The sequence below is a fragment of the Amblyomma americanum genome, chromosome 10, assembly GCF_052857255.1.
Source record: "Amblyomma americanum isolate KBUSLIRL-KWMA chromosome 10, ASM5285725v1, whole genome shotgun sequence".
Taxonomy (NCBI): Eukaryota; Metazoa; Arthropoda; class Arachnida; order Ixodida; family Ixodidae; genus Amblyomma; species Amblyomma americanum.
In genome coordinates, this window is record NC_135506.1 from 40,060,599 (window position 1) to 40,085,076 (window position 24,478).

The following is a 24,478-nucleotide window of genomic DNA, read 5'->3' on the forward strand; positions in this document are numbered from 1 at the left end:
CAACGTCGGCGAGCTGCCGCCGTTACCCTTCCCTACGTCGAATGAAACGGCGTTCGGAGGCCGGGTGAACGGACGCGCTTCACATGCGCTCAGCATACTTTGTCCTTTGCGACCGGATTTACTCATCCCAGCCGTCTGAAACTAGTGTCATCATCCTCCGCTTCTCGTCAAGAACCTGCTGATACCAACCTTTCCCGATTTGGCCCAACACATTAAGAGGCAAGTCCATATCTTTTCATCACCCCGCTGCGCTGAGGCTAAGCCTAGCGACGCAGCAGCCGCCGATACCGAACGCCGCTAGAGACGCAGCTTCGCTTCGGACCGTCGGCGCCTCGACGGCGGCATGGAACCCATTGTAGTAGGGGGAGGAGACATCTCCCTCGGAACTTACCTCTAGTAACGGCTGGCAATCAGCGCAAAGACCTCGTAGTTGGTTTTGTGGAAGCGAAAGACCAGTAACTGTAACTTCTTGGTGGACACCTCAACTGAGCGTTGATTGGAAAGGAGGATAGTGGGAGTGAAAGATGAACGAGAGAAAGTGTGGTAGCGGAGGGCAGCTCCGAAATAATTTCAACTACCTGTTGATCTTTAACGCGCACTCTGCACAGCACACGAATGCCTTTGCGTTTCGCTTGAATTGAAACGCGGCAGCCGCGGAAGGCCCGGAATGGTCCGCGGTGGTTTGCGGTTATCAACCTGACACGACGGTAACCGGGCCAGCGGCACTTTCATGGCCGACATGGTCTCAGATCTTTAACCAACGGCAATAATTGCTGGCCGATAAAACGCTCGCGCCGCGCTGAAGAGTTTAATCGACTACGAGTCGGCATTGTTGGCTCTGCAAGTTCAGGCTGTAGCCTCTATGCTTCGTTTAAGTTGAAACGGGGGTGGGGTGGGTGGAGGTGAGGAGGCGCGACGCTGCACGGTGGCGTTGCGCTCGGCAGTGTCAACAGCACACCGTTGCGTGTCTCGAAGCATGGCGGCATCGCGACACACTATAGTTGTATGGTGCGAGTGCGGAATGCAAGGAGCTGATAGGTCAACGGTTGGGCTTCTTCCCGCGCCGGGCTTTAACCGAATAAATAGGTGCGGAGAACCCAGGCGTGCGCCACGACGCAGTGACACGACGGCGAAAGAGGAGTCAGCATGCATGGTGGTTCGTGAGCTCTGCCAGAACAGCTCGTTGCTCCATGACCCTCTGGCCGCTACTCTAGAAGGCTAACATGTTGGGTTTTGTCTTACAATTACTGTTAAAGAACTCCTCTACTACGCCCGTAATATTCTCCACGCTGGGTTGATTTGCATGAAAAATTAGGTCGCGTATTTGCAGTTTGTCCTCCGTTCTCAAACTCCCTTTCATGTGTAACCCACCGTAATTTTTTTTTTTTTTACATAAGGTCACGGCTTCCAGCTGCTGACCACAAGCGACATGCAATGTTGTTGTTGCGACTGAATTGTTTTTGGGAAAAGAAATGGCGGAGCAACATTCTCACTTCTCAGTGTACACCTCAGCCCAGTGTCTCCATCTTCCAGTATACCGTATACGTTTTAACGGGGCAGCGTTAAGGAGCTCGTGTCGCAGGTATGCTGGTGTCGGAGTTGGTGGCGTTTTAACGCGAGAACCTCCAAATAAAAAATTTTGCAGAGATACCCCCGCGGTGTCTAAGGGGTTAGGGCGCTCGGCTAATGATCCAAAGTTCCCTGGTCCGCACCCGACCGCCGCGGCTGCGTTTTTATGGAGGCAAAACGCTAAGGCGCTCATGTGCTGTGCGATGTCAGTGCACGTTTAAGATCTCCAGGTGGTCGAAATTATTCCGGAGCCCTTCACTACGGCACCTCTCTCTCCCTTTCTTCTTTCACTCCCTCCTTTATCCCTTCCCTTACGGCGCGGTTCAGGGGTCCAAATATATATGAGACAGATATTGAGCCATTTCCTTTCCTCCAAAACCAATCATTACTATTATTGCAGAGACGGGGGGGGGGGGGGGGGGAATCCAGTCCTTGACTCCGTGAAGTGCCTTTGTGCACTGATGCGTACAAGAGTGATTATGAGTATGTGAATTTTGAAACGCGACCCGATAACAATCGCGTTCTGCTCTATAAAGCATTTCAATGGACTGCCATAAGCTGTGGTGAAGCAGCGCCACCTATTTTGTAGAGTGAAACCACATTTCAAGGGCAGAGTTATTTTGGCGTGTTTTTGAGTGTGTGTATGTGTGTTTATCTTTCTTCAAGTTGTTCTTGACCCACTGTATCTTAATTAATGTTGATGCTTTTGATAATGTTGATAAAGCTAATATTGAATATGAACGCTGCATCTTTTATTTCTTGTTGATGTTACTGACCACTGTTTACGCAACACCTGCTCTCCCCCCCTAACCTATTGCACTAAGCAAGGGCCTTTAAGGGCAAATGAATGATGATGATGATGATGATGATGAAGTAAATGCGAATACCTTGTGCTGAGGTCAACGGTGACACAAGACCTCCATTACGCCCTCTGTTTCTGTCTTTCCTCTTTCACTCCAAACTTCCTTCACCGATATGTGAGACAGTTACTGCACCTTTCATTTCCTCTAAAATCACAACGGAGACGCACGACGGCCAGCCGATTTATCGAACAGAGTTCGTGATCTCTTCGGGTGGCGGATGGGCTGTTTTGAGAGGCTGCCTAGAGATTCCGCGATGAGTGCAAAGGGAAAATCATCGCTCTGGACGGGCGATGGCATTCCGTGGACTACCTGGCACCGCTGCAAAACGCTGTCGGTTCCACTCTTAAATGCGAAGCTGAATAATAATTGGTTTCTGGGGGAAGGAAATGGCGCAGTATCTGTCTCATATATCTTTGGACACATGAACCGCGCCGTAAGGGAAGGGATAAAGGAGGGAGTGAAAGAAGAAAGGAAGAATAGGTGCCGTAGTGGAGGGCTCCGGAATAATTTCGAAGCCCTCCACTACGGCGAAGCTGAAGTGTTGAATTTTGAAGCGAAAAGCTTCACTACGCAAGTCAATACCGCGCTTCGCGCGAGCCGGCGCATGGCGGAGCACAAATGACGTCACGCACGGAGCAGTTGGCCGCCGCCAACTCCATCGCCTTATCTCACTCTCTCTCTCTCGCTCCCTAGTCACACCGAGCCATAGGTGTTCCGCCACTGCACAGCGCCGCACATTTCCTCAAAATTCAACTTTCAGTTTTCATTTTCTTCTTTCCCTCCCTCGTTTATCCCTTCCTTTACGGCACGGTTCGGGTGTCCACCGAGATATGCGAGACGGTTACTGTGCCATTTCATTTCCTCAAAAACGAAAGGAAACAAGTGAGCCCATGGCGTGCATAGAATTCATTTCCGTTGACAATTTTGCAAAGGCTGTTCATTTTCACGAAAAGAAAGGCGCACAATCGGCTCCGTGGATCAGTGGACACCTCAATCCCGCTTTCATGTACGTGGCTTTCGTGTCCAACCGCAAAAACCTGCTTTGATTGTGTTCCACACACTAGATAGGCAGTGCGCCCTAGCTCCCTGCCACCCTGGAAGGTGGCATGCGTTTCATGGTTGATCGCGAGAGATTAATCACCAAATGAACGCTGCAGCCTAGCTATTGCTGCAGAGCCGCATGTCAGCCACAACGGTGTTAGCGCTAATGCATTCAGGCCACATCTCTTCACCACCGCCACATGTATCAAAGCACGAATGAGGCGTTAGCATATCCAGGGGGCCAGTTATGCGCCATTCCTTTGCTCAAAGACATCGCCGTCTAGAACATTGTCAACGCGAACGTCAATAAACTGAGTGAACGCCGACACATCTTTCGCTTTGTATATCGCTGAGCTAATACACATTAATTTTTTTCCGGTGAAGCGCATAGAAAAGTCGGTCGCTGGTCGCACTTCGTGCAGGCCAATAAGGTTATCTCTGTCTCTTTGGCCAAGCTGCCAAAGCGAAATCATCGAAATCGACATCACCATCTCTGCTACTCTTTATATAAAATAACCTGTTATGGAAATTTTATTCTTCAATAAAACACGTTGCTGGGCTAGTTAGTGATGCATTGCTTCTAGAGAAGTAATACAGCGCAATTTATTTGAGACGAGCACATACACAGGCATGACAGGAGAGGCGCTGGTGGAAACTGTTCTCTACCTTGATCCTTGGTGTCATTACCTGCACTCATCGTGAGCCTATCCTCTTACGTTTCCATGCGCAGATGTCCCCTCCTGGATCTCATGAGGCCGCCGCTGCCTCTGGGAATAGAGCATGTTCTGAAGCAGACCAGCTGGACGATACAGGAAGTTACGAACTCTTGATAGAAGAGTTCGTGCGAGACCTGAGGGACCAGTCGAAGTCCACGAAGGAGGAAGCTCTGCCGGACGGCTCAAAGAAGCAAGGTTAGCCGACCACATCGCTGCACTAGCGTGGTTGCTGCGAGTAGTATAGTGTAGCCTGCAACTTGCTTTAGGAAGCAAGCAATGAGATTGTAATTGCGAGAGGGTGATGAAAAGTTATCGACCATACCAAGACGGAAATTAATGAAACTTTTCTTTATTGAACATATTTAGCCCGACATTCCACACCCTTTGCACACCGCATCTGCAGTTTTGTTTAACCCTGCAACACATAGTCATCTTCAAGAATCCGAAAATTGCTGACATGCCATCCACCGCTTTATTTTTAACCCTTCAAGGTCATTTATGATGTTTAGAAACAGGAAGTAATCACAGCAGCATTTCGAGAGCAGCGTAAGTTAAAAGGAGAAAAGCCGCGAAACTGTGTCTTCCTCTTGGGAAAAGATGGGCGCTTAAAGCCCTGTCAATTAAGTAGATGCAAAATCTGAGCCCCCGAGAAATGGGGTCAGAGAAAAAATGGTAGGATTTTATCTTCGTTGAACCGACTAGCAGGTGCGGAAGCATATGAGGCAGCAACACCTTAAACGCAACCGCATGCAAGATCGGGGGAATGACAGTTCTGCGCCTTGACGGACCAGCTGGGCAGGCCATCGCCGCAGCCGCTCCGCCAAAGGGCAAATGTTGAAGCTCCACACATACCTCTGGTTTTTCACTTTTGCTATTGGAGTGCTATAGCACCAAAAGGCCAGCTGAAACTCGCCCGCAGTCACAACTGATGAGGGAAAGGAGTGGGTTCCGAAACGTCATGTTATTTCATTGTTTATTTGGCGTTCTTTTTACTTAAGTTCGAAAGGGTTGAAGTTTTGCACGCATTCCAACCATTATGCATGTCTGACAGAAACCGCAGGTGCAAAGAGCGGAGTCGACGCCGAGAAGGTAGAAGAAGAAGAAGAAGAAGAAGTAGAAGCAGAAGAAGAAAAGGAGGAGCAGTTGCCGCACCGCCACCGCCGCCAACGGCGCTCGACATTCAAGCGCTTGGGAAGCGTAGGGGGGACGTTTTCCCGGGCCAAGGTAGTCAAAGAAAAGGACCCATTTCAATGTTACCGCTGCCAAGCCAAGTTTAAATTCAAGCGCGGGCTGGAGTACCACCTTAAAACGCACTCCGGAGCACCACTGCTTCCGTGCGACTTCTGCCCGCTGGAGTTTCCGACGGGCCGCATGCTGTCGAACCACTGCTCCAGGAAGCACGGGCGCCCATTGCTCTCAGGTTTGAGAGAAACCCGCCATTAAAAATCGAAGTGATGCTTTCAACCCGCTAAACTTGCGCCTGTCTTTGTCCATAAATTATTTCCGTCAACCTAAAGCCCTTCTTTAGGACTTGCATACATGCTGTTGGAACAAGGTTCAAAAATTCAGAAAGTTTCCTTCTAAAAGTTAACGATACCGCCGGTTTGCGCGGGACCAAGTACGCAGGTTTTTAAATTATCACCGACAATAAAACGTTGCATACACATTCCATCTGAGAGGGCATTGTTGTAACACCAGGCAGCGGCAGTCTGGAAGAGCTTCCAGCGCGAGCGCCCCAGCGGTGCGTGGTACGTTTGTCGCTGCATTGTTAAGAGGTACGCGGACGTGGGCATGCATGCACGAATCGCCATGAGGGCGCCAGATAGCGCCACGTGCCCACGAGGTGGGCGCACACTTGCTCGTCGGCAGCAATTGGCGCATGCGCACTGGCGGCTCGAAAGTCTGCATCATCTGGCGCTTGAGATGGATCGAGCATTCAGTTTGACTCGAATTTTGAAAATTTCAATCGCTAAATGTGCTGCTATGGCCTTATACCCGTGCCACACGCGCACAAGAAATATAAGTCGTTAAGGCCTTAATTTCGTTAATGCCATTATTTCCAGAGCTGGTGTAAACGTCCACTTTTAACATCTTTACATGGAAGTCACAATGACGATAGCGATTGCAAGGCAGTCAAAAACTTCATCTGAATAAAAACAGTGCTAATGAGCACACTGTAGCGGGAATGTTGTAAATGTATTATGAAAATTGCTTGGACACTTTTCTTTTTGTGTAAATAGCTTGAGTATATTACCTCTCCCCCTATCCTCTCTTCCTGTCCCCTCATCTCTTTCATTTCTCCATTCTGCCTGCTATTCTCTATTTCCGCTGCCCCAGCTCAGGTGCTCCAGTATCGATGGCAGAAGCCAGCTAGGGATAGCAAAAATCTTTTCCTTCCTTTTTATTATTATTTTAATACAAAACAATTCCTACTAATATAAAAATTACTTTGCAGAAACTGCTGCTCTTGCTTGACCAATCGAAAAAGCAGCCATAAACTCGCGTGTCAGCACACGTGCCGAGAATATCTGTCAGAAGTGCTGATAAAAATGGCGCCTTTCGCATCAAAAATGCCGTAGAGATGACTCGTCTGACTGAACTATTGTGAACTATTTACTACCAGCTAGGAACTTGTTAGTAACGAAGTTACACGCTTTTCTGAGTGTGGAATTGGGACGAGAGTACGCATTGGCCGGGCGAATGACTCGTGGCAAACTCAGTAGGTCGCGAATGGCTGTAAAGCTAATGATAAATTTATGAGTATAGCACCACTTGAATGCCATTAAAACTTAAGGCAGTAAGCACTTAATGGCATTAAATTTTCCCGTGTACCACGGGTAGCACACAATGGCATCATCTGCAGAACCTTCTGCAAATGGCGCCGCCACTCGCCAAGAACGCGATCGCCTTTGCAAGTGACATGAGATATATCTTTAACCTTTGAAGGTGACTGACACCTCTATCGCCGAAGGAAGCACCAGGCGACATCTTTGACGACATGAGACCACATTGAACATGAGTTGCGTGTCGTACCTCAGTTATCACATGCCGTTACTCGCTATTCTGGGCGACTACACAAAACGCGTAAATAATAATAATAATTGGTTTTTTGGGGAAAGGAAATGGCGCAGTATCTGTCTCATATATCGTTGGACACCTGAACCGCGCCGTAAGGTAAGGGACAAGGAAGGGAGTGAAAGAAGAAACGAAGAGGAGGTGCCGTAGTGGAGGGCTCCGGAATAATTTCGACCACCTGGGGATCTTTAACGTGCACTGACATCGCACAGCACACAGGGGCCTTAGCGTTTTTCCTCCATAAAAACGCCGCCGCCGCGGTCGGGTTCGAACCCGGGAACTCCGGATCAGTAGTCAAGCGCCCTAACCACTGAGCCACCGCGGCGGGCAAACGTGTAAATAAAATTTGTTTTTGTAGCAACGAAACACGGATCAGCATGCATGAATTCTTGCATTGGGAGTTGTCCAGAGAGAGAGAAAAACTTTATTGCTGGAGAGGAAGTCGGGGCACGCCCTTGGGTCTCCGCACGACCCCACAGCACTCAAGTGTTTATGTCCCTAAGGTCCATAACACTGGCAGCCGGTGGCGATTGTCAGCACGGCCGGGTCCTCCGAGCGCAGCAGGGTCTCCCAGGTCTTGAGGTCCTCTAGGCCGCGCGGGTGAGGGTCCGCCGGGCAGAGGATGTGGAGGGAAGAGGCGAATGGTTCTGGGCACAAGGTGCAGGCAGGAGTGGGGAAGGAAGGGTGATAGTGGGCTAGGGTCAGGGTGAGGGGAGTGTGTGTCTGTAGTCACAGCGCGGATTACAGCGCTACCTACTTTAATGCTATTTAACTAGCTCAAAAATATTACTCAAAACAGTTCACTTGGTAGCGCGCGGTCCGGGATTTCAGTATTATATACTCATGGTATGAATTTGTAGCGATGTGCATCTGAAAAGCGGTTGATCCTTCAATAAATTCGATTTTGTTGTGACAGCACCCATTATCTCTAAATCACAGTTTCCAACCATTTGGACACTTTGTATGGTACTTTGTACATGCCTTGTAAAAAATTGAGCCTTGTTCCGAGCTTGGCTTTCGTGGAGAATGGGTGTACCATTTAAGCCGAAAATTGCTTTCTTCACAACCAATTTTCAATTTTCAGCCAATTTTCTATAAGTATTGATCGGCACGCTTGGTGGGAAGTTAACAGCCTCTCTCGTCGTCGATAGCGATGTAAGCATAAAATAATCTTGAGTATCTGGCGCAGCACTGTCTAAGACGGCTTACAAGTGGTATTGACCACATTCTTCCAATGGATCTTGCCTGATGCCACACCACAATGCAGTGCTGTGGCCCACCTCATAGAATAGTCGGGAGCGAGAGAGCTTACTGGACCACCTCCTTTACACCCTTCTATTTTACGTGATAGCGTATACAGCTCGTTCGGTCGAAAAGCCGTCGACGTAGTCGTTCAAAAGTGTCCGACTGCTCAGAAAGCAAAGTTTAACTCACTATGCCATCGCGTCATACCCTTAAGGCTAAGCTTAATTGTCCTCTCATGTTTTTTTTCTTTTATGGACGCCCTACGTCGGATTGCGTGCGAGTAAAACCGCAATAAGATGGAACCAATCGCTGTAGCGCTCAGTGTTGCAGCGCTGCCGCTGGCAACCTCAGAAGCCAGCGCCAGAAGCGGTAGTGGTAAAAACCTCTGCGCGCTGATAGCCGTTCGGGGGAAGGTCCGCAAAGTTCGCTTGAGCTTCCGCGTCCTGGTCTCCTTGTGACCATTCGCAAATGATGTTGGCTCGAGTTTTCCGAAAATGAGAGCTAAACGCACTTACATGGTCTATGAAACATGATTTTGAAAGTGGCTGCCAAATGGTGCATTACGTATAGTAAATGTCATTGAGCGTGCATGCCGCCCACTAGTCCTCAGAAGCGAGTCGATAACCCACAATTCATTTCTAAAAAATTCCTACTCTCCCGCGGCGACCAGCGTGGTCAGTCCCTCGCGTGAATTCCGCCACTGAAAGTCGTAAGGCACGCCTGACGTCATTGTTTTCCCAGAAACGGACGAAGCAGGGAAGGAGGCCAGGGTACCACGGCGCATCCCCCTCTCCATTCTCTCCTGTATTGTCATAGCCGTGGTGGAAAAGCGAGTGGCTAAATAAAGAAGTATACAACTGAGTCGTGATAGCTGGGTTACTCTTTCGTGGTTCGAGTGGTCTATATTTTTTTAGTGCGCAAGCACTAATGCCTACAATCTTGAGGAAAAAAACCCGTTGTCCGAGTCTCTGAAGCCATCCAGACACTCAGGAATAAAGCAAACATGGCCGTGACTGGTTTTCGAACCCGCGGCACATATCAGCTTCTGCAGGAGAGTAATGAGCTATTGATGCTTTTTGAAATTATTTATTGCAACTATGCCACACCGGTTTAACTGTCCCTTTCTCGCGCTGTGCATTGCATATAGTCTTCATCAACTTCCATAAGAGTGCAATGGATCCGGAGCGCACCGCAATCGCAGTGCCCTCGTAAGGTGCGTTTAGCGGCCCTAAGTTTTACAGTGCACTACGGATAAGGTCCCCAATCACTGATTTCGGCAATCTTTCAACAAGGTCAACAACGGTTTTTACTCATATGTACCACCTTACGAAAACAGGCATTCATTTTACTGCAGGACCACTATACGTAAGCATTTCGTTTCTGTAGTAACCAATTTGTACAGTTTTGTTCAAAATTATTAAGGCCAATGGGCTCATCTGCAGTGAGATGAATGTTCCTAGAATGCTCCATGTAGCGGATCATTCAAAACACAAGCCAAGCAGGAAGCTTCTCGTCCGCAAGGAACCTTCGATCTTCTTGAATTTCAAGGTCTTTCAGTCTTCAATAGTGGCGTAATGGTTCTGTTATGTGGCAGAAATGAAAAGCCATTGGCCTTAGGACTTTTGACCAAGACTACCTTCTTTTATCGCTGCTGGCAATTCAATGAAATTTGTATTTATGTATTTCTCTTTAAATATGTTCTTTTATTGTTACGTATCGCTCAGACTGACAAAACATCAGAAGACTAATCAAAGGACCCCTTCCACAACTCAGCCGGAGTTCAGGGGTCCCAAATGTATAAAAGCATACTTGTACGTATCTTATATAACTGATCATTGACTGATCTGCCTGAAGACTGACCTTGAAACCAGGCATGCTTAGGCACAGACTTCACATTAGGCCAAGTAAGCAAAACGTCTGTAACTTTTTTGATAGAGTATATTTCTGGTGCTACATGTGCTAGACCGAAAATGTTTGCGGGAGGATATAACAGGTGATTCAATATCTCTCAGGGTTTCGACTTTTGTTGTCCTCGGTGGACAACGTGACAGCGCCTGTGCAACGCTTACTAGAGACCTTTAGCTTATCAGGTTTACATTATGCTTTGCTCAGTCCAAGAGGAGCACCAACGAATGCGTCTGCTTAAAAAAAGTTTTAGCACTTAATGCTTGCTTCAACCTCTCGAATGGAGCCCCTTTGTTTCTCCATCTATTAACCTTAACTGGAGTTACCATGAAATTAATCATGTTTGTTTTCATTGTGCTTAAACTACTATAAATTAAGTAGTTCTTCGCGTTTTTATTAAGTTGTTAGATAATAGTGTAGCATTAAATGTAATGGAGCAGACTACGCGTTAGGAAAAAAAATTGCTGATGGTTTAGCATAGCCCAGCACAAAATATTGTGCAAATGCATGGCGGGCCAAACCCTTTATGGCGGTGTTCCAGGTCGGTTCCAAACGTGGGTCAACCCAATTTTCGTAATTTCGGGAGTGGGCCACCCAAATCTTAGGGCCAGTCTTAGGGCAAATCTTAAGGCAAATCTTATGAGGGCCAATTCCACTTTGCCATCCTTACCCTGCAGACTAGGTCAAATCTGTCTTCCAACTGAGTGTACCCAGATTCACCGGAGGTCAAATTCGGCTAAAGTCATTCCAAGGGCTAACTTCGGGTGTTCCAGCCTCATTTGTGAGATGCTTCATGTGCCATGCCATGCGTTTCCATCCTTACAGTACAGGGCCATCCCCAAATTGAGTTTTTCTTCTTGTCTCACACATATTTAAATAGGCCAAGGTAATTCGGGGGTAGAATTTCGGGTGGTCTTAAGCACGCTTGGGACAGACCTCCTGTGCCATGCCTTGTGTTACTATAATAACCTAGCAGGGCAATTACCAAAGTTGAGTTTTGCTTGGTCCATTGCCTCACACACCCATTCCGAGTGTGGCTGAGGCTTTTTTTTTTCTTTTCTTCATGTGATACATGTCGAAATCGCTGATGTATACTAGAAGTGATTTCGCACTAAATGTTTCGAAAATTGTGCTGAACAAAATTTACTACTCTCGGCTTTATGCGTGTTTGGTCGTTTCTTTTTGCACCAAGCTACCAGGGTTGAAGAGAAGGGGCAACGTCCTGTATAGCCAGCTACCTCCAGCTCTTACCCTCCATTGCATTCCACACTTGCGTATCACAAGACCTTGATTACGCCTACTCTTTCATTGCTCTGAAGCCACTATGTCCTGTCTCGTCTGCTTCTCCTCCTTCTGCGCCGCCGGAAAGGGAGTGCGGGGAAAAAAAGAACTCTCGCTGTGCCTCCGTGGCTAGGCGACAGCCATGCATGCACAAAAAAGGTTCCTTGTGAAAAATCCGGCAAGAAGCCACTACGGCTGCAGAATGCCCAGACTGCGGTGTAGTGCAACCTATGCGACGATGTGCGCTTTTTTTCCTTCCCTACTCCTCACTGCTTTTTACTGGATCCTCTTTCTCAGCGTCCCCAGCCGCATTTTTCCAAGTTCGCAGTAAGAGTTATCTTCCGGCTCCGAGGACTTTGAAAAGGTGACTTCTCCTTGCAACTCATAAGCATGGCAATTAAGCCATCTGAATGTTGTTTATCGTCTTCAATATCTACTTTCCTTCAACTGTTGGCCTTGCAATTAATTCATTACTTATCTGTTGCTCAGAGATGTCCTAGAATGTACGAGTGATGTGCTGTCTTAATTCCGTACTAAATATGTCATCATGACCAAGAACTCTTTACTATAATCATTTCTATATGAAGGAGTGAAGGCCAAATCGGACTGCAGTTTTGTTTTACTATGCCCACGTTTTTACTACATGTGAGTTAACTGCAGCAGGGTCCTACTATTTTTAATATTAAAGTCTTAAAGCACCCATCTGAAGTGGTAGCTCCATGTTCAAGAGAACTTGTAAATATTGTTTGCAACACATATAGACGTACTTTATGTACAACTGTGAATGTTACAGAATAATTTGTTTAACAATCGTTTTGTTTAATGACATGACATTTATTAGTTCTTTTGCTGCTCCATGGGACTAGGTGCCGTAGAAACATCCACGGACATATGCCAAAAAGATGTTGTATAACCACGCTTGCAAAGTCCAGTCCAGAAGTACATTTCCGATTTTTACTCCACATGCTGCGGACTGAAAGTGACCGCCATCAGGATAAAGCAATGAAAACACACACCGCTTGCAAACACTCAATTAGTCAATTGTCTCGACAACTACAAGGCAGCATAACAACAATTTTCACTATCCCACTCACATTTGGGACAAAGACAATGCATGTTTCAAACATATCCTGTCAAGATGCTTTCAGTACTATTGGTCAATACCTTCATACACCTGTTGAATACATGGTTTTGCAGTGGTGTGAGAACATCCTTCATATATTCATTGGATGTAGGATGCAGATTCCACATTCAATGAAAGCATGAAGAGAATACCAGCATCGTTATGTTACGATGTGGTACTAATGACAAGGCGCTGCAAGAATAGCAGATTTTTTTAACTATATAAAGCCCCCCCTCCCCCCTTACAAAAAAAAAATGAATGCAAGTTCATCACTGGCCGTTTTTCCTGAGCAAAGTCCGATGATGTTAAGGCAATTGTTTGTATGCAGATCTCAAAGCGTTCTTTTTTTTTTAAACAGAAGTTGTACCGAGTTGTTCTCATGCCCTTTTAAGTTAGCTTGAACATGTACACATAACAGCAGCAGAACAGGCAAAATAGTCACACAGAAATGTAAGGTGCTGAAGCTTTCAACAAATGGATTACAATGCTTTCATTAAGCAGTGCAATAGGAATAAATGTACAGAAAAAGGATAAAAAAAAAAGTATCATGATGTCACCAATGAAACAAGACAAAGCATATATAGGTCTCAAAAGTGAGCAGGGAAGTGGAACATCATGAGTAGAAAAACTGAATAGAATATAGGGAGCAAGAGAATCAAAGAAAAGATCAACTGTTGCCAGAACTTGTGAGATAGGTGGCTCTGTGGAAACTTTTCAAGAACGAAACTAATATCATCAAAAATTACGTTCCATGAAATTTCAAGGAACTGAATAAAGAAATTAGAAATTACCACTTTCATCCCAAAGCAGTTAATGAAATGATTACACAACATATATGCTCATGTTTCACTTAAGCGCTTCATATGTAGTCGTTACCACAAAGAGCTGATACAAAGTAAAACATGAGTGCAAACACGATTTCAAGGCAGTGACTTCCTCCATTAATCAATTAGGTAGCTGAATTCAATGACAATGAAACCCTACTGTCTTTGTAGAATACTAATTCTGTCTTGAACGAATAACACAAGTCATGTGACATGATTGCTTGAAAGAAGTATGCTCTACTCTTGAGAACACTGCCATAAACTTGACACTGCCTACCATGCATTCTATCAGCAATTAACAAGCACATAAGGAAGCGGCACAACAGTATTATTGACACTAGTACAGTAGACTCCCTTTAAAATGAACTCGAAGAGACCATGAAAATGTGTTCATCTTACAAGAAGTTAATATCTTAAAAGAAGAGCCCCCCCAAAAAGGAACATGAGCGTGCTAGGTACACCCAACTATATGTTGCATGCCAACAGTGAATAAAATGGTCATTCAGCAAGAAGTGAGCTGAGGAGTGCGGGCATGAAACGAGTTCACGTTATCTGACTTAAAAGCGGCATTGGTCCAGTTCTTTTTTTTTTCACCAGCTGTGACTGCTACTTTTGTTCATTTTATTTTATTTTTACTTTCCCTTTGGCTCCAAAACGCACCAAAGGTGTCCGTTCCGGTAGCTGTCTCTCTCGTGCCGTGTGCAGCACAGCTAACTCTATGAGCAGATGCACCACGAACCTTTCTGTCCGACAAAGGCAATGCGCATGCTGTGCTGATGTCTGGTCATCCCTGCACTACGTTAACATGTGCTGCGTCAGTTGGAAATTCGGCGTCGAAATTTTACGCTCCAAGTCAATGAGTGCTTGCACTTTGCTCCTACGCGCCTTTTAGTTTGCCGGAACCAACGTGTGGCACGTGACCCCAGCATGATGCCGATATGGCCACGTCAGATCTCTGCGCTGAGCTCAGACAGGCACAAAAGTGACCTGCCTTTCCCCTGCAATGGTGAGTAAGCTCCCCCCCCCACCCCCCCCACCCCCCAAAAAAGGCGCACTCCTGCAAGGCAGCTTTTCCGAAATTAAATGTGAAGGTGCTCGGGAGCTATCTTGTCGAGGTGCGCTTCATTGCATGGAAGCATTTTATGTAGTTTTTCTATTATCCCTGCTCCATAAGTGCCGTTTTGTAGGGTCATCGTGGTTCAGGGTCAATTTGAAAATTCGTCTTAAGTGCAACACATGCGAAATAACGCGTCTTTAGCGGACTTTTTCTTTTTTTTAAATTAATTCCTGTGGAAACCAACCAAATGGACTGACATTCTTCACATTACCCCGGAGTTCGTATTAGCCACCTTCGTCTTAAAGGGAGTCTACTGTACCTGGTATGGAATTTGGTGCTACAGAAGAGCAAGATCTCTGAAATGAACATTCGTGATACCAGTCAAAAAGCCAGCAAAGCATTTTCATTGACTTCCTTTCTGTGTCCAAATCAACAGTACTGCCTGCGGCAAAGGTTTAGTTTTGTTCAATAGATTGCCAGCGCTTCCAATAGAAACCAGCCACAGGTTTCCTGTGATAGTGAGGTCATCTGAAAAATCTTTGAATTATACTAATTGAAACCATTACGAAAGAGCAAGTATAAAAATTTTCCTGCAATGCCAAGCCAGGCAAGCTGTATTGGGATTGAATCCTTGTGACAGGGGCTGAATTTTTTATGGAGGTAAATACAAAAATTCCCATGTGCTATGCAATATCAGTGCCCTTTGAAGACCTTCTGGTGGTCGAAATTAATCGAAATTAATCTGGAGCCCTCCACAGTAAAATATCTCGGAGTAAAAGTTCTGCTTTAAGACATTAAAGAGCACATACCATACCTTAACTCTAGCCGACTTCTGTAAGTACCGTACCGTCAAAGTCAGCACCAAGGACACAGGTAACTATTTATGTATAAAGTTTTTCTTCTGTCCTTATTTTCTGTCCTTATTTTGTGTTTTTTCTTGCGCTGTTCTCTAACTTCTATGTACTGCCCCACTCACACAATGCTCCAATGTAAAGGAGCCTGTGAGTAACTTGAATAATAATAATAAACACAAAAATAGTGAGCAGGGCTCTTGTAGAATAGGCACATAAAATGACAGTTGGTAGAAATAGAACTTCTATATTGGAAGTCTTAATAGTATAGATCGGAAAGCTCTAAAATGTGAAAAGGCTCTGAATTGATCGAGTTTTGTGAACTAATTACATGTGCCATGCACAGTGCAAGCTGGTGCGGACTTAACAATAACTATGCAACACTTCAAAATAAATGTAATACGAAAATTTTAGAAAAGGCCTATTGAGATGCGTTTCTGATGCAACACTTTTTAGCATGCATTCATGTACTTCAAACACAACGCTGCAACATTGGCACTTGATGTACCATCATATGTACTGAATGTCAATGAACCAACTGTAAACCAACAAATAGATTACCACCTTGTATCCATAAACCCTCTACTTATCATGACGGTGCTTCTACAAACCAAATGCGTGCACACTCTCCCACTAGTGCGCTAACAAGCTGTGGAGCAAGACAGAAATCACTGCACCACCAAACATGCACTTTTGCAATTTTTGGTGGTTCACATTAATTATGGTGACTGCTGATTCCCAAATTTGGAAGAAGGGGGCAAGGAGGCCCCCCGCAAGGTAACGCCACATCCAGGCAGAAGCCATATCGGCAGGGTCGGCACAAACCGAGAGGCATGGTGTTCAGAAGGACACTGACTACAAATTGAAGTTGGCCTGTATTGATAGGTCACCGTGTGCTAATGACGAAGACACTACTTTCACTGAAAACAGAGCTTTCTTTAAACTAGAAAAGGCCAAAAATTAATGAAATTACAGGTGCTACCATCACTGACCATTCTTGCAAGCAGAGTTCAATGACATCAAGAAAGGTTTTCTAGCACCAATCTCTGAGGCTGAACTACACTTCCACACAGTGACCACGGAGTCCTTCTCAGAGTTGATGTCATGAGGTTGAATTTTGTGTCAGAAAAATTTTCAAATCCAATTTTGTCAGGGATAAATTCACCTTTTGCTGTCAGACAAACATCAACAGCCTATGAGAGAGCCACAGAATTTGTTTTTACACAGAACAACAGTTGGTTTCCTCAGTGTCCCTTTAAAAAAAAGCAGGTGACCGCTTTCACTAAGCAGGCGAGCAAACTGCTCACCACCAACAAAATCCCAGGCCTCAGATTGTCCTCAGAATGCAGATTATCCTGCTCCTGTAGCTTCAACGCAATGTGTCGAGAGCCATTTTTCTGGGCAGCCATGGCTGCTTGCATAGGTGTGTTCTACAACTGACATCACACTAGTGACATCTATGCATGATGCACCTTACTTATAGCACGAGCATAGTGCAAACCAGGTGTGCAGAGAGTTGCATTTGTTTCTCGAGAAGCAAAGGTGGCTACACATTAGTGGCCTTGTCCAAATCTTTCGCCCAGAACATGTGAGTACTATGGTCGTAGATCAATAGTTACCAGCAGACTAAACTGTGCAGGCGGAGTGTTGACTCAGCTCCATAAATTTCCCACTCTTTGAGCAGTAAAACTGTCGGTGAGTAAACATAAATGATGCCTTCGGACAGTGTCCCTGCCACACCTCTTGCTGCTTAATAATAATAATAGAGTAAATAAAACAAAGCCATTTAAAACTGCCACAAGTTTGTTTCAGACCAGAAGCTGCAAGCCTGGTGTTGCTGCACAACATTAAGGAAACGATGTCAATTTCTGGTTGAAATCAGAACATTGATTCATAAGTCTTCCTGTACACAGTATGGCTCTCACATTATAAAAACCAGCATTTAGAGGCATCCATAGCCCCAGGAACATATTTGTTACATAGTGGTCATATGCCACAAGTTCACAACGGTGCATGATTGTTGCAAATGTGGTACGAGGACAGCCGTCATACTGGAACCCTGTTCTTGTACCAAAGTAGCTGAAGCCGCACAAAGGCTGCTGCTGACAAGCTGGTGGAAGTGGCAGGCCGGAATAGGCCAGCCACTCCGGAGCTCAAATAATGAGAAACACAGGTAAGATTTCCCCGCTGTTCACGCTTGATGAAAATTTTGCAGAAAATCCTGGCACGAAAAAGGCAGAGTGATCCTTGCAAGTGCCCACCTAGTGCTCAGAAATAGCCCACTAGAATGCATACTTATTAATGCATGCCGCCTGGCTTGCTCAATGAAAGTATTTTTCAAGGTGCACATCACAGAAAGCTGGCACAAAGCAGTTCATCACATGGGCCTCAAGACACAGCCTTGGAAATATGTTGCCACTTTAACAGCCTCTGCGTGTTCACAGGACACAAGTCGTTTTTCTCCACTGAAATCACAGGAATAACACAAATTAGGTTAGATTTCAAACAGAAGAGGTAATTTCAAACAGGCATCCACCAAAGCACAGCTATACTAGCAACAAAGAGGGGCTGCTGTAAACCTTTCTCGACTCCTCAGATTGTCACAGTACAACAGACTTTCGATAATTTGGCGCTGACAGTTTGACTGAATTATGTATAGCTCAACGTAAGAGGAACCTTTTCAACACATTTGATATGGACAATATCAAAGTGTCACTTGAAATAAATCAATTGCCCAAACGATACCAGTTAAATAATGGGACTCTGCTGTATGACAAAAATTCTTGGAGTGACCACCCTTGTACAACAGGAAGGCATCCTGAGGTAGCCCCATGCCCTAGACGAATTTGAATTGTCTTTAACCACACAGATCTGAGAAAGCACACTGGCCTTTGCATGAAGCCACACAGCTGTGCTCTAATGCAGGGGTTCTCAAACTGGGTACAGCAGAATTTTTGGGTTTCTTGGAGCACATCTGGGCTTCCCTAAGCATCTAAATGCATGTATTCCTCAACACAACATTATTCTGGGACTAACCACACAGTAAGTGCTCATAGCAGGCTGTTTCGTTATACTGCTTTTTGCTATTATGTGAATTTCGCCACTTTATAGGGCTCATGTGCCTGTATGCTCGTTTTTGCATGCATGCTGAGCATGAAGGAATGGAAGTCAAGGCATGCATGGTTTCTCAGTGCCTTAATTTTGAAAGCAGCTATGGTTTCCTGAGGCTAAAAAGATTGAGAACCCCTGCTCTAGTGGACGCTATTTGTAATTACCGTATATACTTGCATAATGAACCCACTTTCTTTCCAGAAATGGTGACATCAATTTGGGGGAAGGGTTTATTATGCGGGAAAAAAGTTTCGAGAGATTTTTTAGGAATGGTCGAAATTTCGTATCATACCTCCGTCCGTCCTTCCTCCTTCCGTCGTCATCAAACGTATGTGGTCAGACACGTTTGTGCCACTGGTGTTTAGCATTGTTCACTTTGACACGATCTGACAATTTTGTAGCAGCTGACGGCGCTGGCCAATTTTGGCGGGATAACGCGGACATGCCGAACACCGACCCTGAAAGTCAGGCACACGTTTTTTCACGCGAAGTTTAAAAAACACACAGGACAGTGACGAGTGTGTGCGAATGTTTAAGCCCTATAGCCTACAGCCCACGTTTGGGTGCTCTGCCAAGTTCACTGAGCTGCCAAGTTCACTTTCCCCACCCCTGAGGCAGGAGCTCTTCTCAAAAGATAAACAAGTGGTAATGTTATCGGCTGCGGACGGCGCGAAAACTGAGGAACCCGCTACAAGGAGCTAAAGGCTGAAAAAAAAAAAGTAAATTCTGGCCGACAAAAGTGCGGGGGGCGGGTTCATTACGCGAGTATATACGGTACTTCCTTCCTTGAAAGCCCTTCCTGCAGCCCGGACACTTGGGAAGGTGCCTGGCTCACAGATTTTCACGTTAGTTTGTGGGCAGCAACTGGTGCTCAGTTTCGTGCAGCTGGACATGCTTGACGAAGGTGCTCTTCCAGGAGAAAGCAATGCCGCAGATCTGGCACCGGTAGGGCTTGTCACCCGTGTGCCGCCGCATGTGGCCGATCAGCGTGTTCTTCTGGTTGAAGGCCATCGGACAGAAGGGGCAGGAGAAGGGCCGGTCACCCGTGTGGATGCGGACATGCCTCTTGAGGTGCCACTGGTCTGCAAAGGCCTTGCCGCAATGCGAGCACTTGTACGGCCGCAGACTCATAGTAGTGGACGGCATCGGTGCTTCATGCAGCGCACCTGAGTGGTGCCTGCGGAGACCAGGTCCGTCGGCAGAGGGCAAGTCAATGATCATCTCTGACCAGACATTCCCTGCTACTCTTCCATTTATGGGGTCCAGCTCTGCATCTGCCAGGGGAGAGAGAAGCTCACAGTGAGCTTGGCAGGAGCTGTCAACACACTAAAGCTACGATGCTTAATATTTCTGGGGCACCGCCCGAGTAAAAGAAGACAAGGTCAAAGAGGAAAGATACACACAGGACATAACATGGGTAATCTGTGAGTGAATGCCTGCCTCATCTTTTTTTTTCCTGGTTTTAGTCAGCTAAGTTGTGGCTTTTCCACAATTGTTCAGGTACTAGGTGAAGCTTGCATTCCAGTTTGACCGTAAATTGGCCAATTCTATTACCTCTCAGCTAGATGCAGTGCATTAACAGAGCAACACAACAACAAGAACAAAAAGCCTCAACACATCTGGGCAAAAGATGGTCCCAGCAAATCTAAATGCTGAGAAGCAGCTTGGTAAGAAACAAAACTGTAATGCATCATGCTTTCGACTGTACATTATGAATATGCCTGTCATGAGCTAAAGGTAACTGGTTTAGCACAACATGCTGATACCATGCTGATCTAAGTACGTAGCATGTTCCCAAGACTCTGCTCAGTGAATACTGTCACTTGCATTTCCCTCGACATCTTAAAACCAGAAAAGCTCACACTAACAGCAATATTCAAAATGAAGGAATTCATATATGTGTTGCTAAAAGACCAGACGTAGGATAGCTCTAGAGATAACTAAATTTCTTGAAATTCAATTTTACATCACATTACAAAAGAAAAGAAAAAATGCCTGCGAGCACAGTGAGTAGCACAAGTATGGTAGCAACAACAAAAGCAGTTTAAAAATTAATGCGGCAATTCGAAGCTGACAAGTTTTTTAGTAAAACTTGTTGTTGGGTTAGTTGCCAAGCCATGATCTCAGAAGAACCAGCTCAAAAAGGGACAACGGACAAGAAAGAACAAAGGTCGACACGGACAGAGGCCGCTGATCAGCGCCTCTGTCTGTGTTGTCCTCCTTCTTCCTTGCCTGCTGTCCTTTTTGCGTCTTCCGAGATAAAGTTTCTTAGCTTGTGATACGTACTAAATAATGACACCACCATGTGAGGCTTGATTCTCATACAGAATAAGCAAAGACTTGAAAACCACCACATCTGGACCAAAACATTTGCTCGAGATGGAAACTCCTTCAATTAATAAAATTAGAATAAAAGTAAGTTGATGAGGAAGTAAATGTCAACATTGTTTGAGCATGCAAGCTTGTTTATTTTGTCGTCCCCTAATCTATGCCCTATTACACAGGTCCCTGTTCACAGTTGGGTATAAAATGAGAGACAGCACACTGGTGGATAAGGCAAAAATTGAACAAACATGAACACCTTCAGCTTTAAAAGAGTTCACAGCTGAGAAAACAAGCATGCACTCAATATTAAAGATGATCAATAAATAAAGCACCGGTCTTACAAAGACCAAAAATGATACACCTGGGCCCACATTTGCCGTGCAGCTACTATGAGGAAACATGAAAAATAAACAATAAATAAATAAGGAGCTCCTGAAAGCCACTGAAAAAAAAGTGTAGACCATCTCTGAGATAATCAAAAGAAAGTCAGGAACCACTTGATACACGAATACACAATATATTAAAAATTTTCAATTGTTCACAAACTCAGCATGCGATCATAACTGCACCAATAACCAAAAATTACGGGTGTAAGCCAAAGCAAGAAAGCACATGAAAAAAACTCCATAAATTCCCTGCCATGTGAAAGAAGAGTTTCAAAAACTGAACAGATGCTACGACTGTGAGAAACAACAGGCTAGATGATACAGTGAGCACCAGGGAAGACAATAAATAACAAGAAAGAGACAACAACACAACAAAACACGAACAAGAAGCAAGATAAATTCACATTGCCATACTTGAGATCACATCTTCCCACAGCCATAATGATTAGGATCAGGTCACCGAATAAATGTACATCACAGGATCGAAGGTGTACACTACTTGCATGCAAGTGGATAAAAGCCATAGTATCTATAGCATAAATAATACATATAATCAGAGCAGGTCCTGAAAGAGACGTGTGTTAGACATGATGCTTAGGCCTTAATATACCTCAGAGACCCACACTTGCTCACTAAAGACACATGCAGAAAGTGAAAGTGGAAAGGAGTCGGTTTTCATAATTAATGCATCATTTTCAATGGAAACACAAAAGCACACATATGGTGGCATAAAGGCTCTTCAGTATAAAGGTACAAAATATGCAATATGCATAGTCAGTGTGACATTATATAAATTCTGAGGTCCAACATTGATGTAGCATTGCATGGTACAAAGTCAACATCAATAAACTTCTCATTAAGAAGCCTAGCTGCCAACACTGACTGCATACACGGAAAAAAATGGCCTTCAAATGCAGTTAGCCGTTTCCTGCATTTAAGGCTATCTGGTCTTCGTGGCTTTTTTTCTGTCAGTGTTTCTTTTTGTGTTGCCGTAACAGCCAAAGGCAGAGCAGAATTTTTCCAGAATAACAGGCTATGTCAGGTTCCTAGTTACACATTATTAGCTAAGGGATTACAAAAACATTAGTGGTAACACTAGGGGCACTGTTCACCCAGGACACCTTATGCTGTGAAACAGGAAATAAAATCCCAGTAGCCACTTCTTCCTCTTTAAGTGAAGAGGGGAGCCAATTTAAACTGCTTATGCAAAGGAGAAAACATTTAAAGGGGCAGAACAAGCATACAGCAGGACTTGCAATTAGACTGCTGTATATGGTATAAAAAGCCAGTCACTTCACGTTCCAGTGTGCTAGCAATTAAATGTAAGGAAAGCCTCGAAAGCAAAGAAAACTGCTTTAATTAAACCGTTAAAAAAATCTATGGAAGAGATTTAAATTTCAAATCAAAATACCAGAGTTGGTAACATGAGGACAATTGGGCAGGAAGAATTCATTGAAACCCCTTCACATGCGCCAGGCACAAGAAAAAAGTAATGCAAAAGAAAAAGAAAAACCCCTTTCCTTTTTCACTCTATTCTCTTGCCAAGAACGCCAAATGTTAATGCCTTGCCAATTAAACTGTGTACACACACACAAGGACACGGTTTTATTTGTACAAGGACAGTATTATGGGGTGGCTTTCAAAAAAAAGTGCTTCTGCCTTACAAAACTGTAGTCAGTGTTACCTTTGGAATAGGTGCTTAGGAACTGATCATTTTAACAGCACTCTCATTTGAATGCATCCTGAGACTTTGGATATTAAAGAGAGACAAAGAACTGATGTTACATCACCTACTGCTATATAATAACTAGACTGATGTCACTAAAATACTCAGACAACTTTGAACAGGAGAATGTTCAGCACAGTGTACAATGCATATGCGAGCCGATAGAGAATCTATATGAAATGTGTGTGAAAGCAATGACCAGTTAAGATGCCAGTGGTCTCACAAATTACTCTTCACACATGACAAAAATTCTGCCTGCTCTAGAACGAGCACTTTCTATCAGCCAGCGAAGTGCCACAGCCTGAGACATCAATAAAAAGGAAACTAAGTACACATGAGTATAACCTGAGTAACGTGTACGCAACAAGATGCAGTCTGGATATTATGTATGAAAAACCAGCACTACAAGACTGTCTTTTACAGTTAACTGCAAGTATTTTTCTCAACACTGCTCAAGCGATTAAAATAAGAGTGCATTACTTAAGCAGCAACAGACTACTACAAGAGGCATAGTCTCCCCACAGGAGAGACAAAGCCCTTATTCATAAGCTTTTTACTGCACAGAACAAGATGCCCTCCCATCATGAAAACAAGCAGCAAGTGCTCCATTTTCAGCTGCAGTAGTGTGCACAGTTTCGAAAAGGCCGTACCACAAGTAAAATGTAGTACTCGTCACCGAAGAAAAAAAAAAGTATGCTAAAACATACAAACATGACAAACTGCCCCGCGCTAGCAGAAAGGTCTATGAGTAGCCCTTAGAAGAAAGCAAACAGCTGCTTAAGAGGGCTTGAAAGATTAAATAGTGCCATGAAGCAGTTGTGAAGAGCTTTACACTGCCTAATAATTATGGCAGAGTTGAGTATCAGTAATAACCCGCAATTGTTGCTGTGCTGCACAGTATGTAAGTGCGCTCCATTTCACTACTAACTTCAAATGCACGTACAATAGTAATCTTAAAATTATGACTGCTGGTACCATATATACACCATTAGTGGTTCTGACACAGGAACTGAACATACAGGCATATACAGCTATGATAACCAATGTGACATGTGAGCATTCAATGCAATATACAGTAAAACCTTACGATATGGCCATACACCTATTACCAAGCATTCCATCCAGAAGAGCATGAGCTGGGGGAAATCCTGTACCCAACAGAAAACCGGTGTGAGTACCTGGCGGACCTGTGGATACAACCAGCACCTCTTGGATGCGAGGCAGATGCCCTACCACAAGGCCACCGCTTCAGGTGCTACTGCTCAATAGACGCTACTTGAAGCCATGAGACTGTGACATGCTGACAGCAGCAATGAGCTATGCGCACCACTTGCACTAGACTGAACGTAACCAAAAGCCTCGTAACTAATCACCTAAAAC

General features: G+C 44.9%; 2 protein-coding genes across 2 annotated transcripts in view; one reads left to right on the forward strand and one right to left on the reverse strand.

Moving 5' to 3' along the window:
• Positions 1-5,632, forward strand: part of LOC144107963 (uncharacterized) — a 135,853-nt gene extending 130,221 nt beyond the window's left edge. The window contains exons 9-10 of the mRNA XM_077641212.1: positions 4,204-4,384; positions 5,241-5,632. Of these exons, the coding sequence (XP_077497338.1) occupies positions 4,204-4,384; positions 5,241-5,632 (573 nt within the window). The remainder of the gene's footprint in view (positions 1-4,203; positions 4,385-5,240) is intronic.
• Positions 5,633-18,968: 13,336 nt separating this feature from the next.
• LOC144108215 (uncharacterized) overlaps positions 18,969-24,478 on the reverse strand; it is a 9,947-nt gene continuing 4,437 nt past the window's right edge. Inside the window, exon 2 of the mRNA XM_077641493.1 lies at positions 18,969-19,987. Within this exon, the coding sequence (XP_077497619.1) occupies positions 19,508-19,987 (480 nt within the window). The 3' untranslated portion in view covers positions 18,969-19,507. The remainder of the gene's footprint in view (positions 19,988-24,478) is intronic.